Source organism: Salmo salar, chromosome 07, assembly GCF_965601325.2.
Source record: "Salmo salar chromosome 07, fSalSal1, whole genome shotgun sequence".
Classification (NCBI taxonomy): Eukaryota; Metazoa; Chordata; class Actinopteri; order Salmoniformes; family Salmonidae; genus Salmo; species Salmo salar.
The window spans coordinates 43,731,106-43,745,000 of record NC_138297.1 but is presented as its reverse complement, the minus strand read 5'-3'; the positions used below and the strand labels follow the sequence as shown (position 1 = coordinate 43,745,000).

Genomic DNA, 13,895 nt, shown 5'->3' with positions numbered 1-13,895 from the left:
GTCACTCTCTCTTCTCTGTCACTCTCTCTCCATCTCTCTCAATTCAAATCAATTCAAAAGGCTTTAATGGCATGGGAAACATGTGTTTACATTGCCAAAGCAAGTGAAATGGATAAACAAAAGTGAAATAAAAAATAAAAAGTGAACACTAAATATTACACTCACACAAGCTCTCTCTCTCTCTCTCTCTCTCTCTCTGAATCACTCTCCTCTTTATCTCTACCACTCCTCCTCTGAAGGATTAGCCTTTCCCCCCTTGCTGAGTCCCTGTTCTCTCTACTGCTCTCTGTGACAGTCCTTCCATCCCTCATTCTCTCTCCCCATCTCCCCTCCTTCCCTTACTCCTTCCCTCCCTTCATCCATTCTCTATAGCGCTCTGATTCAGACCTTCTTTCACTCCCCCCTCTCATTATTTCTCAGTTTTTTCTCCTTCCCTCCCTTCCTTTCCTCTACTCCACTGTTTCCCCTCTCTATGCCTTTCTCCAACTCTACTCCCTTCCCTTTGGAGTCACCTCAGTGGCGTGCCGTACAGAGCCCATTGGTCCAGGCAGATTAGGCCAGTTTAATGTTCGTATACCCGACGCGGTAATGACCTGGGTGCGCCACTGCGTCTCCGCTGGGCCCGGCTGTTAATCCTTCAGCTGGACGATGAGCAACGGCCACCAGCCTCCGTATTCACGCTGAGCCACCGGTAATAACGTCCGGAGGGGTTTTCTTCCTGAGGTTAGCCTGGTCACACTGGGGCCATTAGAGATAGCTTGGTCGGGGAAGGGCATCAAGGGAGGTTGTGTTAGAATATCATCATCCTCTTTTGCCTTAGGTCTGTGTCTGATCCTGACTACAGCCTCTCTCTCTCTCTCTCTCTCTCTCTCCCCCAACTGTACTACATCATTACTGACAAAGCTTTACTTCCAACCACCACTTTCCCCTCTCCGCCTCAGGCACCATGCAGTGAGCTTCATGTGAGCTGCTTCCAAAGCAGTATCATTTACAATTATGTAGAATAGTATTGCTGTTACAAAACATCAACTGCATTACACTCCAACATCCCCACGGGTACACCTAGAGGGTGAACACTGAATATCTAAGGTTGATTCAATTTAGTCTAAGTGCTGTAGCCTCAACATCTAATTAAGTATAAATCATATGCTACACAAGTGTATATGTTGTAGGGAAACCAGCTGAAATCAATCAACGTGCACTGTAGGCCTGCTGTTTATGAATATATTTATGATTTCAAGTCATTAACTGTCAAAACTGTTGATTTCAATTCCAGCCAATCTACTAACAGGAAGGGGTTGAGTCCCAAATGGAAATATTTCCCTTCATAATGCACTACTATGGGCAATGATTAAAAGTAGTACACTATATAGGGGTTACGATGCCAGGACGCAACCAGGATGTTAATGTTATGTGTGTAGTTGGTAGGCAGCTCATTTTATCTGGTCATAGATACTGTACATTATATAAAGAGACATTATATAAAGAGACCAGCTCCTTCCTTCATTGATTCTGGCCCCTGATACATACAGCTGTCTCCAGAACTTTCCCAAATGGCACCCTTTTTTCTATAAAGTGCACTACTTTTGACCAGGGCTCTGGTGTGCTGTATATAGGGAATAGGGTGCCATTTGGGACGCACTCCAGGCCTCTCCAGCCACGATAATAAAGCAATTTGACATTTACAATCAATACTGTAAGTCCTCTTTGAATCTCAATGAGTGTAAAGTGCATCTATCATGGGAGCTAAACACACAGAAACACAGACAAACACATATACGCACACAGAAACACGCCCGCACATACAATACACGAATGCACACACACAGGCACACACAGGCACACACACGCACACAGACATGCACATGCACACACACACACGCACATGAACACACACATGCATGAGGAATTGTCACGACTTCCGCCAAAGTCGGTCCCTCTCCTTGTTCGGGTGGCGTTCTGCTGTCGACGTCACCGGCCCTCTAGCCACCGCCGATCCACTTTTCATTTTCCAATTGTTTTGTCTTAGTCTTACACACCTGGTTTCACTCACCCAATGACCTGTTTATTATTTAACCCTCTGTTCCCATGTTTGCTTGTGAGTGATTGTTTGTTGTTTTGTGGTCCGTATTGTGGGCTTGGTAATTCTCTTGTATTTTGATGAATTTGAGTAAAGTTACTTTTATTTACTCATCTCTGCTGTCCTGCGCCTGACTCCTCTGCACTAGCTACACATAGATCCTTACAGAATCACTCACCCGCAGAATGGAGTCAACGCCCTCCCAGTTGCAGTGGAGGAGTGCGTTCAGCAGCACGCGACCATGTTGCAACGTCTGGGCACAGCCATGGATCGCGTGCTGCAGACGATGGATCGTTGAGAGAGGAGGAGATTTTCCAGCGCCTCCACCAGTCACACTACAACAGGTCCCACTGTCCAACCCTCTTCCACCTGGTCCCAGCGGGATTCGACTCGCGCTCCCGAGGGAATATGATGGGACGGCTGCCGGATGCCAGGGGTTTCTTCTACAGCTGGAGCTCTACCTGGCGACCGTCCACCCGGCTCCTTCGGGGCATGACAGTGTGTCCGCCCTCGTCTCCTGCCTCACAGGCAAAGCCCTGGAGTGGGCCAACGCCTTATGGAGTGAGGGAGATGCGCCGTTGGACCATTATGCAGAGTTCACCCGCCATTTTCGGGCAGTGTTCGACCACCTGCCTGAGGGTCGAGCGGGCAGGGGACGAGGAGCACGCAGGATTTCACCTTGGACTTCCGGACCCTGGCCGCCAGCGCGGGATGGAATGACAGGGCCCTGATCGATCACTACAGGTGCAGTCTGTGCGAGGACGTCCGTTGGGAGTTGGTCTGCCGAGACACCACCCTCACATTGGACCAGCTGGTGGACATGTCCATCCGGCTGGACAACCTGCTGACTGCCCACGGACATCTGGACCTGTCAGTTCGATCCCCCAGCAGTGCCCCGAGGTGCTGCACTTAGGGCGACCGGAGGAGGGGCCATTCCCTGCACCATCTGTGGCCGCAGAGGGGACACTGCTGGTCGGTGCTGGGGGGGTTCCTCGGGGAGTCGAGGCAGCAGGCAGGGCACTATCGTGTCACCCCAGGTGAGTCGGCACCAGGCTCACCCAGAGCCCCCTGTTGCTCACATGTATGTATTTATTTCATTTCCTGAGATTTACCCGCATTCCCAGCATAAGGCGCTAGTAGATTCAGGTGCAGCTGGGAATTTTATTGACCGTTCATTTGCTCATAGTTTAGGGATTCCCCTTGTTCCTGTGGATATGCCCTTCCCTGTGCACGCCCTAGATAGTCGACCATTAGGGTCAGGGCTGATTGGGGAGCCCACCGCTCCACTTGACATGGTTACGCAGAAGGGTCACAAGGAGAGAATCAGTCTCTTCCTTATTGATTCTCCTGCGTTTCCCGTGGTGCTGGGCCTACCCTGGTTGGCCTGTCATAACCCCACTATTTCGTGGCAACAGAGGGCTCTCAAGGGGTGGTCACGAGAGTGCTCAGGGAGGTGTGTGGGGGTTTCCATCGGTGCGACTACGGTGGAAAGTCCAGACCAGGTCTCTACCATGCGCATCCCCTCAGAATTTGTCGATTTGGCTTTCGCCTTCTGTAAGAAGAGAGCGACTAAATTACCACCCCATCAACGGGGGGATTGTGCGATAAATCTCCTAGTAGACGCAGCACTTCCCAGGAGTCACGTGTATCCTCTGTCACAGGAGGAGACGGCGGCTATGGAAACATATGTATCCGAATCCCTGGGGCAGGGATACATTCGGCCCTCTACTTCACCTGCCTCCTCAAGTTTCTTTTTGTGAAGAAGAAGGGGGTTTGCACCCGTGTATTGACTATCGAGGGATCAATCAGATCACAGTGAGGTATAGCTAGCTACCCACTGCCTCTCATCGCCAGTGCGATCGAGTCAATGCAATGGGTGACCTTCTTCACAAAATTGGATCTCAGGAGTGCTTACAACCTGGTGCGTATCCGGGAGGGGGACGAGTGGAAGACGGCATTTAATACCACCTCAGGGCACTATGAGTACCTCATCATGCCGTACGGGTTGATGAATGCTCCATCAGTCTTCCAGGCCTTTGTTGATGAGATTTTCTGGGACCTGCACGGTCAGGGTGTAGTGGTGTATATCGATGACATTCTGATATACTCCGCTACACGCGCCGAGCATGTGTCCCTGGTGCGCAGGATGCTTGGTCGACTGTTGAAGCATGACCTGTACGTCAAGGCTGAGAAATGTCTGTTCTTCCAACAGTCCGTCTCCTTCCTAGGGTACCGCATTTCCACTTCAGGGGTGGAGATGGAAAGTGACCGCATTTCAGTCGTGCGTAATTGGCCAACTCCCACCACGGTAAAGGAAGTGCAGCAGTTTCTAGGGTTTTCCACCTACTACCGGAGGTGTATCCGAGGTTTTGGTCCGGTAGCAGCTCCCATTACCTCACTGCTGAAGGGGGGACTGGTGCGGCTGCAGTGATCGGCTGAGGCGGACATGGCTTTTGGTCACCTGAAGGCTCTGTTTACCTCGGTTCCCGTGCTGGCTGATCCGGATCCCTCTTTGGCATTCATAGTGGAGTTGGACGTGTCCGAGGCTGGGATAGGAGCCGTGCTCTCTCAGCACTTGGGCACACCACCAAAGCTCTGCCCCTGTGCTTTCTTTTCGAAAAAGCTCAGCCCGGCGGAGCAAAACTGTGATGTGGGGGACCGGGAGCTGTTGGCTGTTGTCAAAGCTCTGAAGGCGTGGAGACATTGGCTTGAGCGGGCTAAACACCCTTTTCTCATCTGGACTGACCACCGCAATCTGGAGTATATCTGGGCGGCGAGGAGACTGAACCCTCGCCATGCAAGGTGGGCCATGTTTTTTTACACGTTTTGTTTTCACTCTATCCTACAGACCAGATTCCCAGAATGCTAATGCAGACGCACTGTCCCGGATGTATGACACAGAGGAGCGGTCCATGGATCATATTCCCATACTTCCAGCTGACCGGTTGATCTATTGGGCCCACACGTCACCCTCCTCCGGTCACCCTGGCATCGGTCGGACGGTGCGTTACCTTATTGGGAAGTACTGGTGGTCCACCTTGGCCAAGGACGTGAGGATGTATGTTTCCTCCTGCTCGGTGTGCGCCCAGTGCAAGGCTCCCAGGCACCTGCCCAGAGGGAAGTTACAACCCCTACCCATTCCACAACGGCCGTGGTCGCACCTGTCGGTGGACTTCCTGATGGATCTTCCTCCCACACAGGGCAACACTACAATCCTGGTCGTTGTGGATCGGTTTTCTAAGTCCTGCCATCTCCTCCCTTTGCCCGGTCTCCCTACAGCCCTACAGACTGCGGAGGCCCTGTCGACACACGTCTTCTGGGTCCCCAGTTCACGTCCAGGGTCTGGAGAGCGTTCATGGAATGTTTTGGGGTCTCGGTCAGCCTCACCTCAGGCTTTCACCCCAAAAGTAACGGGCAGGTGGAGAGAGTAAACCAGGATGTGGGTAGGTTTCTGCGGTCATATTGCCAGGACCGGCCGGGGGAGTGGGCGGCGTTCATCCCCTGGGCAGAGATGGCCCAAAACTCACTCCGCCACTCCTCCACTAACCTCTCTCCTTTCCAGTGCGTATTGGGGTATCAGCCGGTTCTGGCACCGTGGCATCAGAGCCAGATCGAAGCTCCTGCGGTGGACGAATGGTTTAAGCGCTCGGAGAAGACCTGGGACGCCGCCCATGTGCACCTGCAACAGGCCGTGAGGCAGCAGAAGGCGAGCGCCGACCGTCACCGCAGTGAGGCTCTCGACCCGGAACCTGCCCCTCCGCAAGCTGGGTCCGCGGTTTGTGGGGCCATTCAAAGTCCTGAGGAGACTGAACGAGGTATGCTATAGGTTACAGCTTCCCCCAGATGACCGTATTAATCCCTCGTTCCATGTGTCTCTCCTCAGGCCGGTGGTGGCTGGTCCACTCCAGGAGTCTGAGGTGCGGGAGGTCCCTCCGCCCCCTCTGGACATCGAGGGGGCCCCGGCGTATGCTGTTCCCGCCATCCTGGACTCGAGGCGTCGAGCGAGGGGCCTTCAGTACCTCGTGGAGTGGGAGGGATATGGTCCGGAGGAGAGATGCTGGGTGCCGGTGGAGGATGTCTTGGACCCTTCGTTGCTGCGGGATTTCCACCGTCTCCACGTTGCTGCGCCTCGTCCTCCGGGTCGTCCCCAAGGTCGGTGCTGGCGCGCTGCTGGAGCCGCGCGTCAAGGGGGGGTACTGTCACGACTTCCGCCGAAGTTGGCCCCTCTCCTTGTTTGGGCGGCGTTCGGCGGTTGACGTCACCGGCCTTCTAGCCACCGCCGATCCACTTTTCATTTTCCATTTGTTTTGTCTTAGTCTTAGACACCTGGTTTCACTCACCCAATTACCTGTTTATTATTTAACCCTCTGTTCCCCATGTTTGTTTGTGAGTGATTGTTTGTTGTTTTGTGGTCCGTATTGTGGGCCTAGTAATTCTCTTGTATGTTGATGACTTTGAGTAAAGTTACTTTTATTTACTCATCTCTGCTGTCCTGCGCCTGACTCCTCTGCACCAGCTACACATAGATCCTTACAGGAATATTGGATCAGGTAATGATTACTGAGAAAATATTTATTTTTTTGAGAACACGATTCAATACGGTCAATCTAAGCATCAGAATAGAAATACCCCTGAGGACATAGTGATCTGTGTCTGGCCTGGGTGCATGTGTGTGTTTGCGTGTGCATGTTCATTTTACTCAGACTGTATCAAAACAACAGTCTTCAATTAGCACTTCAACTGAATCAGCCTCCTCATTTTGACAAGCAGCATCTTCAATGAGCGAATCTTTACGTTCACCCATTGAAGATTCAAAACCCAACTTGTTCTCATGCGTTCTATGTGTCCCGACATTTCTACATGTCAAAATCCACAAATCAATTCCCTCATTTGATTCAAATGTTTACCAGCCTTCCTCTGTCATCACATCACACAGCACAGTGACATGGAAGTGATTAGCAGAATCACAGCTCTGACACTAGTTGTTTTAGCTCTGTTTTTAGCTCCAAATCATTTATGCAGTGTGTGTGTGTGTGTGTGTGTGTGTGTGTGTGTGTGTGTGTGTGTGTGTGTGTGTGTGTGTGTGTGTGTGTGCAGAGATTGCCAGTATTTCTGTTACATGTATTTGAAATATGTATTTCAATTACTTCTGAGTACACTCCAATGTATTTTGTAACAAGATACCTTCCAGAGCTGTATTTTGAAAATACAAAATACTTTTTTATACAATTTTTTATAGCTGTTCACCCTGCATTGGTATCAGAAGTCTGACACTATGGTGTGATAAGTGCATCTGCTAAATGAACTAAATATAAATGTACGTATATGTAAAATTAACAATTGCAAAGCATGCTGAGTATTATTCAAATGATCACCGCCCCGAAATAAAGCCAATAATTAATACCCAGTGTATTATTTTGGTATGTTCATTTTCACATATACATTTGGTAATTTAGCAGACACTCTTATCCAGAGTGACTTACTGAACTCAGCAAAAAAATAAGCGTCCCCTTTTCAGGACCCTGTCTTTCAAAGAAACATTCGTAAAAATCCAAATAACTTCACAGATCTTTATTGTAAAGGGTTTAACTTCATTAGGGTAGGGGGCACTATTTTCACCTCCGGATGAAAAGCGTGCCCAAAGTAAACTGCCTGCTACTCAGGCCCAGAAGCTAATAATGTCTGTGAGTATAAATAATGTCTGTGAGTATAACAGAACTGATATGGCAGGCGAAAACCTGAGAAAAATCCATCCAGGAAGTGGGATTCTTTTTTTTTTCTCCATTAAATGCCATTACAGTATCCATTGACTTAGGACTCAAATTGCACTTCCTATGGCTTCCAGTAGATGTCAACAGTCTTTAGAAATTGTTTCAGGCTTGTATTCTGAAAAATGAGGGAGTAAGACTACTTTGAATGAGTGGACCATTCAGTGTCCCAGAAGTTTTTTATGCGCACGACCAAGAGCACACCTTTCTTGTTTTCTTTTTATATTGACGAAGCTATTGTCCGGTTGAAATGTTATTGATTATTATGACTAAAAACAACCTGAGGATTGATTATAAACATCGTTTGACATGTTTCTACCAACTTTATTGATACTTTTGGGGTTTTTCGTCTGTCTGTTGTGACTGCCTTTGAGCCTGTGGATTACTGAACAAAACACGTGAACAAAACGGAGGTTTTTCAATATAAAGAGGGACTTTTCCGATCAAAACGAACATTTATTGAGTAAATGGGAGTCTTGTGAGTGCAATCATATGAAGATCATCAAAGGTAAGTGATTAATTTTATCACTATTTCTGACTTGTGTAACTCCTCTACTTGGCTAGAGGTTAAACACTGTTTCCCATGCTTGTTCAATGAACCATAAACAATTAATGAACATGCACCTGTGGAACAGTCGTTAAGACACTGACAGCTTACAGACGGTAGGCAATTAAGGTCACAGTTATGAAAACTTAGGACACTAAAGAGGCCTTTCTACTGACTCTAAAAACACCAAAAGAAAGATGCCCAGGATCCATGCTCATCTGCGTGAACGTGCCTTAGGCATGCTGCAAGGAGGCATGAGGACTGCAGATGTGACTAGGGCAATAAATTGCAATGTCCGTACAGTGAGACGCCTCAGACAGCGCTACCTGTGACGGACAGCTGATCGTCCTCGCAGTGGCAGACCACGTGTAACAACACCTGCACAGGATCGATACATCTGAACATCACACCTTCGCGACAGGTACAGGATGGCAACAACAACTGCCCGAGTTACACCAGGAATGCACAATCCCTCCATCAGTGCTCAGACTGTCCGCAATAGGCTGAGAGAGGCTGTACTGAGGGCTTGTAGGCCTGTTGTAAGGCAGGTCCTCACCAGTCATCACCGGCAACAATGTCGCCTATGGGCACAAACCCACCATCGCTGGACCAGACAGGACTGGCAAAAAGTGCTCTTCACTGACGAGTCGCAGTTTTGTCTCACAAGGGGTAATGGTCAGATTCGCGTTTATCGTCGAAGGAATGAGCGTTACACCGAGGCCTGTACTCTGGAGCGGGATCAACTTGGAGGTGGAGGGTCCGTCATGGTCTGGGGCGGTGTGTCACAGCATCATCGGACTGAGCTTGTTGCGTTACAGGGAAGACGTCCTCCTCCCTCATGTGTTACCCTTCCCGCGGGCTCATCCTGACATGACCCTCCAGCATGACAATGCCACCAGCCATATTGCTCGTTCTGTGCGTGATTTCCTGCAAGACAGGAATATTAGTGTTCTGACATGGCCAGAGAAGAGCCCGGATCTCAATCCCATTGAGCACGTCTTGGACCTGTTGGATGGGAGGGTGAGGGCTACGGCCATTCCCCCCAGAAATGTCCGGGAACTTGCAGGTGCCTTTGTTCAGGGACACATTATTCCACATTATTCCACTTGTCTGTGGAACTTGTTCAGTTTATGTCTCAGTTGTTTAATCTTGTTATGTTTATACAAATATTTACACATGTTAAGTTTGCTGAAAATAAACGTAGATGACAGCGAGAGGACGCTTCTTTTTTTGCTGAGTTTATTTACAGTCAGTGCATTCAACTAAGGTAGATAAACAACAACATATCACAATCATAGCAAGTAAAAACATTTCTGTAACCGTTACTGAGAATGATGTTGCTGTTCGAGCTGGCTGTGTGTGTTTTTACCAGTAACATTAGTGCAAACAAAGTTTGCCAACCAGAATCATCGTGGAGCTGAATGCTCACCTCGACACAGCATTTGTTTATAGGCTAATTGGGGCATCCATACAAGTGTGTGTCAGCTGCCTGGCAACAGAGGAAAGAGAACTAAAAGTATGCAGTAAACGAGTGATGGTGTGACTCAGTGATGAGCTTTAATGAGGACCTCTTCTCATCCTCCCCTCTTTTCCTCTCCTGTGGGTATTTAATGTTTTACAGTGTCCCAGCAATTTCCCCTCTGTCTCTAACGTTGTGGAGAGTTGCATTTTAAATATACCCTCTGCCAAACAGCAATGGAACATTCACTGAAATTCCACTGTGCAGAAAAGCTTTTCAAATGACCTGGAAGTACCATTCTCCAAGTGCAGCTGGGGCAAACCTGACCTCCAGCACACAGCAGGTCAGAGGTTAAACAGAGGTACTACCTTTTGTTTTCTCAAGCTTCCCAGAGCCCTGCTGGGCTGAATATACCCTGCTAATCTACTGCCTAGAGCCGAGGCAAGAGGTAATGTCCTCAAGTCTGTCAAGTCTGACACACCCACACCGACACAAAGAGTGATAGAGAGATAGAGAGCGAGAGAGAGAAAGAGCGAGAGAGAGTGAGCGAGAGAGCCTAAGCCCTGTATATGAGCCTCTTATTAAAGCCTGCAAAGACTTGGCTCTAGTCACTCAGACAGAAAATCCAGTCTTATTCACATGGGGAGGTGAGGCTTTAGAGTTAAGCTATTACTATAGCTCATAGCTCCATTCTAAATCACTAGCTGACTGATGGAAAAGAGACCATTCATCCAAAATTATCCATTCATTAGAAACACACAGCCTCCACTTTTCTGCATGTTTGTGTGTTTACCGTTATAAAAGCTGTTCCACTCACCCTCTCCGCAGACTGTGCTGTCCCGAAGAAGATAGGGATAAACGCCAGCCAGATTATGCAGGTAGTGTACATGGTAAATCCAATTGGCTTGGCCTCATTGAAGGTCTCCGGCACTCCCCTGGTCTTGATGGCGTAAACAGTGCATGTGACCATCAGTAGGATGGAGTAGCCTAAGGAGCAGATCAGGGACAGGTCGGAGATGTCGCACTTCAGCACGCCGCGAGCCGCTGCCGGGTCCTGGGTTCGCTGCTCGCCGTAGTCCACGAAGGTGTGCGGCGGGTCCACCGCGAACCACACAAACACGCCCAGGAGCTGCACCGAGATCAGGGAGAAGGTGATGGCCAGCTGGGAGGCCGGGGAGATGAACCGGGGGGCGCTGACGGACTTCTTCCCTTGCTCGAAGATGCGATGGATACGGTTGGTCTTGGTGAGGAGGGCCGCGTAGCTGAAGCACATCCCCAGACCCAGAAAGATCCTCCGGAAGGAACACACGCCCACATCGGGTGCCGCAATCATCAGGAAGGTGATTGCATAACACAGGAAAATGCCCGTCAACAGCACGTAGCTCATCTCACGGCCGGACGCCCTGACGATGGGCGTTTCGTTGTAGCGGACGAAGGTGACGATAACGAAGGTGGTGGTGATGATGCCTAGCATTGAGATGAAGACGGGAATGACGGCCCAGGGAGAGTGCCACTCCAGCTTGATGATGGGGATGTTCTGGCAGCCCGTTCGGTTGGCATCGGGGCGCTGTTCGTAGGGGCACAGTTCACAGCTGAACTCGCTGGCCTGGAAGTGATAGCCCTCGCAGCGCTCACAGTGCCAGCAGCACGGCACGCCCTTCACGATCTTCTTCCTCTCACCCATCCGGCAGGGCACGCTGCACACAGATGCCGGGAGGGACGGGTCGCCTGCCCGCCACTGCATGGCCTCTACCTGGGGTCATAAGGTCACAGGAGAGAGGAGAGACCAATTAGAGGGCAGATAGGTTGGGACTCAATAATGGTTTTGGTTCTAGACTGTTTCTGGCTAAAGAATGTTCTGACTAGAATAGTTCTGTGTAACAGCTACCTTCAAAGCCTACCATTGTTAAACTGTTTGTACCTGCATAAACATTTCCCAAAGGGCAACTCACAAAGTAATTAGCCAAAGAAGAACTTCTTATCATTTCCCTTGTGCTGCCTGCTAGGCATAAATCTAATAGAAATTAAACTGGTGTAATCAGAGCTGGCACAAATTGGCCATCTGCATCAGACTGATGCAGTACGTGTGTATTAATCCGTTTAAAACACAGCTCAGAGTGATGGGAACGGAGCTCCTCTCTCTATCTCTGAACAGGCACACAAAGTACTGATCCAGCAGAACTAGAGGAAACTGGCTGGCTGGGGATCCTGCTGAGAGCGGGAGAAATCTAGAACTAGATTCAATTACTAATATTGGGTCAAACTACTGAGTCATCAGAGGAGAAATGAAACCTGTCCGTGTGTGTTGTTTTAGTTTGGTGTTTTATTTCCCTTCAGTGCTATTATCTCTTCCTGTTTTTTTTTGTGGTAAAGCGATAGCCGGCCATGCTTGAAATATGAACGCTCAAAAACACATTAAGCCTGGCCATGTACTTTTTCGGGGGGTATAATTGATAATTATTACCTGATGAAAAAAATACTTTAGGTCTCATTAAAGTTACCCCATAAAGCATTATGAGCATGCCATGAAAGAAACGAATGTCCACCGGCACAACTGGTCCTAAGGGAAGAGATTTACCCCGAGAAGAAACAGTAACTTCCGCCACTTGGGTGGATACTTTTTCAATTATTTGGATACCTATTAGTAACTTTGAATTCAAAACAATGTTGAAGTGAAACAAAATGTATATGGAATGGGGATATTCTGGCTCTAGTTCTCAGCAGCCAGCCGAGAGGGAATAGTAGGCTGTTGCTGCCTCCCAGTCCAGCCTAGGTAAATAGATTGAAGAACAAAGAGAATGCGCAAGAGAAATTCAGCCAAGTTCAATAGACAATGAAGATCAGCATTTGAGCCTAACTTCCATTTTTCTCCCAGCCAAGTCTCCAGTCTCCAAGTCTTCAGAGTCCAGTCAATATAGCTTCTACAGTCCGAACTTATCCGCTTATACTGTACCTTTGTGAATGATACGTGCAGGTAAGCATTAAGTAAGGCAAGTCAGATAGATCTTGAGCATTGTAAGGTGTAGGTGTACAGCTATATATGTGTGCTGCCTGACTGCTCTCCACACACACGCACACGCACGCACGACCAGAGCAGATGGTTTAAAGATCCCTCAGAGAGTACAGCCCAACCGTACAGCCCAACTGTACAACCCAACCGTACAGCCCAACCGTGTGTAAACACATTGCTCGTTTACCAAGGCTGTGTATCTCAGACAGGCATGTAGAGTCATTAAGCTATAAGCCCCGTCATCTCTCCTCCTGTGGCCTGAATGTGTGTGTGTGTGTGTGTGTGTGTGTGTGTGTGTGTGTGTGTGTGTGTGTGTGTGTGTGTGTGTGTGTGTGTGTGTGTGTGTGTGTGGTTATTCCAATCAGTAACAGCTGAATAACAAGTAGCTGCCCATTGAAAGTCAAGCACTGAGCAGTAACTGTATGCATGCAGGAACACATACTACTCAGAAGTACTGTAAGATCATAGGACAAAAAACATTGGGGAGAGATGGGGACCCAAACATGACACGAAAACACGTTTTGGATGATAACGAATGAATAAAAGTTTCAAGACTGCACAAATGCTGACATCTATGAAATGTGCCTGATTTCAGAGCTGTTTGTGCTATAATGCCAAGTCGTTTGTCGGTCATTGTCATGCCAAACATGTTGACATGGCGGCACAAACAGCGCCGGGACCAGGCTATGCATGAATGCCTCTGAATGTGACACTTCATGACAACACTAGATCACAAAAGATAGTATTGCTATTATGTTAGTCTCACATTTAGGTGTAGTTTGTTGGTCCAGGTGCCTATGACCTTGTACTCTCTGGTAGTGCGGTTGGTGCTCTGGTACTGGAAGATGTCGTACCGTCCGGGGGCGTCGCCGTTCTCATTAAACACCACTGGAGTACCGGCACTTCCTGGAAGACAGAGATGGTGGAAAATGAGTTCTGCATTTTCACACCAACTTACAATTTGGTCCAACACAAAATATTTTGGGACTAACTTATATATACACCTTAACTATAATTACACATGCTTGGGT

At 48.7% G+C, this 13,895-nt stretch overlaps 1 protein-coding gene across 2 annotated transcripts in view; it reads right to left on the bottom strand.

Moving 5' to 3' along the window:
* The window catches only part of LOC106609203 (metabotropic glutamate receptor 8), a 248,869-nt gene that overhangs the window by 23,683 nt on the left and 211,291 nt on the right, over window positions 1-13,895 (bottom strand). For both annotated transcript variants that reach the window (XM_045721976.2, XM_045721975.2), the window contains exons 8-9: window positions 13,631-13,770; window positions 10,672-11,607 (exon numbers count right to left, since the gene is read on the bottom strand). In XM_045721976.2, coding sequence (XP_045577932.2) covers window positions 10,672-11,607; window positions 13,631-13,770 — 1,076 coding nt within the window. The remainder of the gene's footprint in view (window positions 1-10,671; window positions 11,608-13,630; window positions 13,771-13,895) is intronic.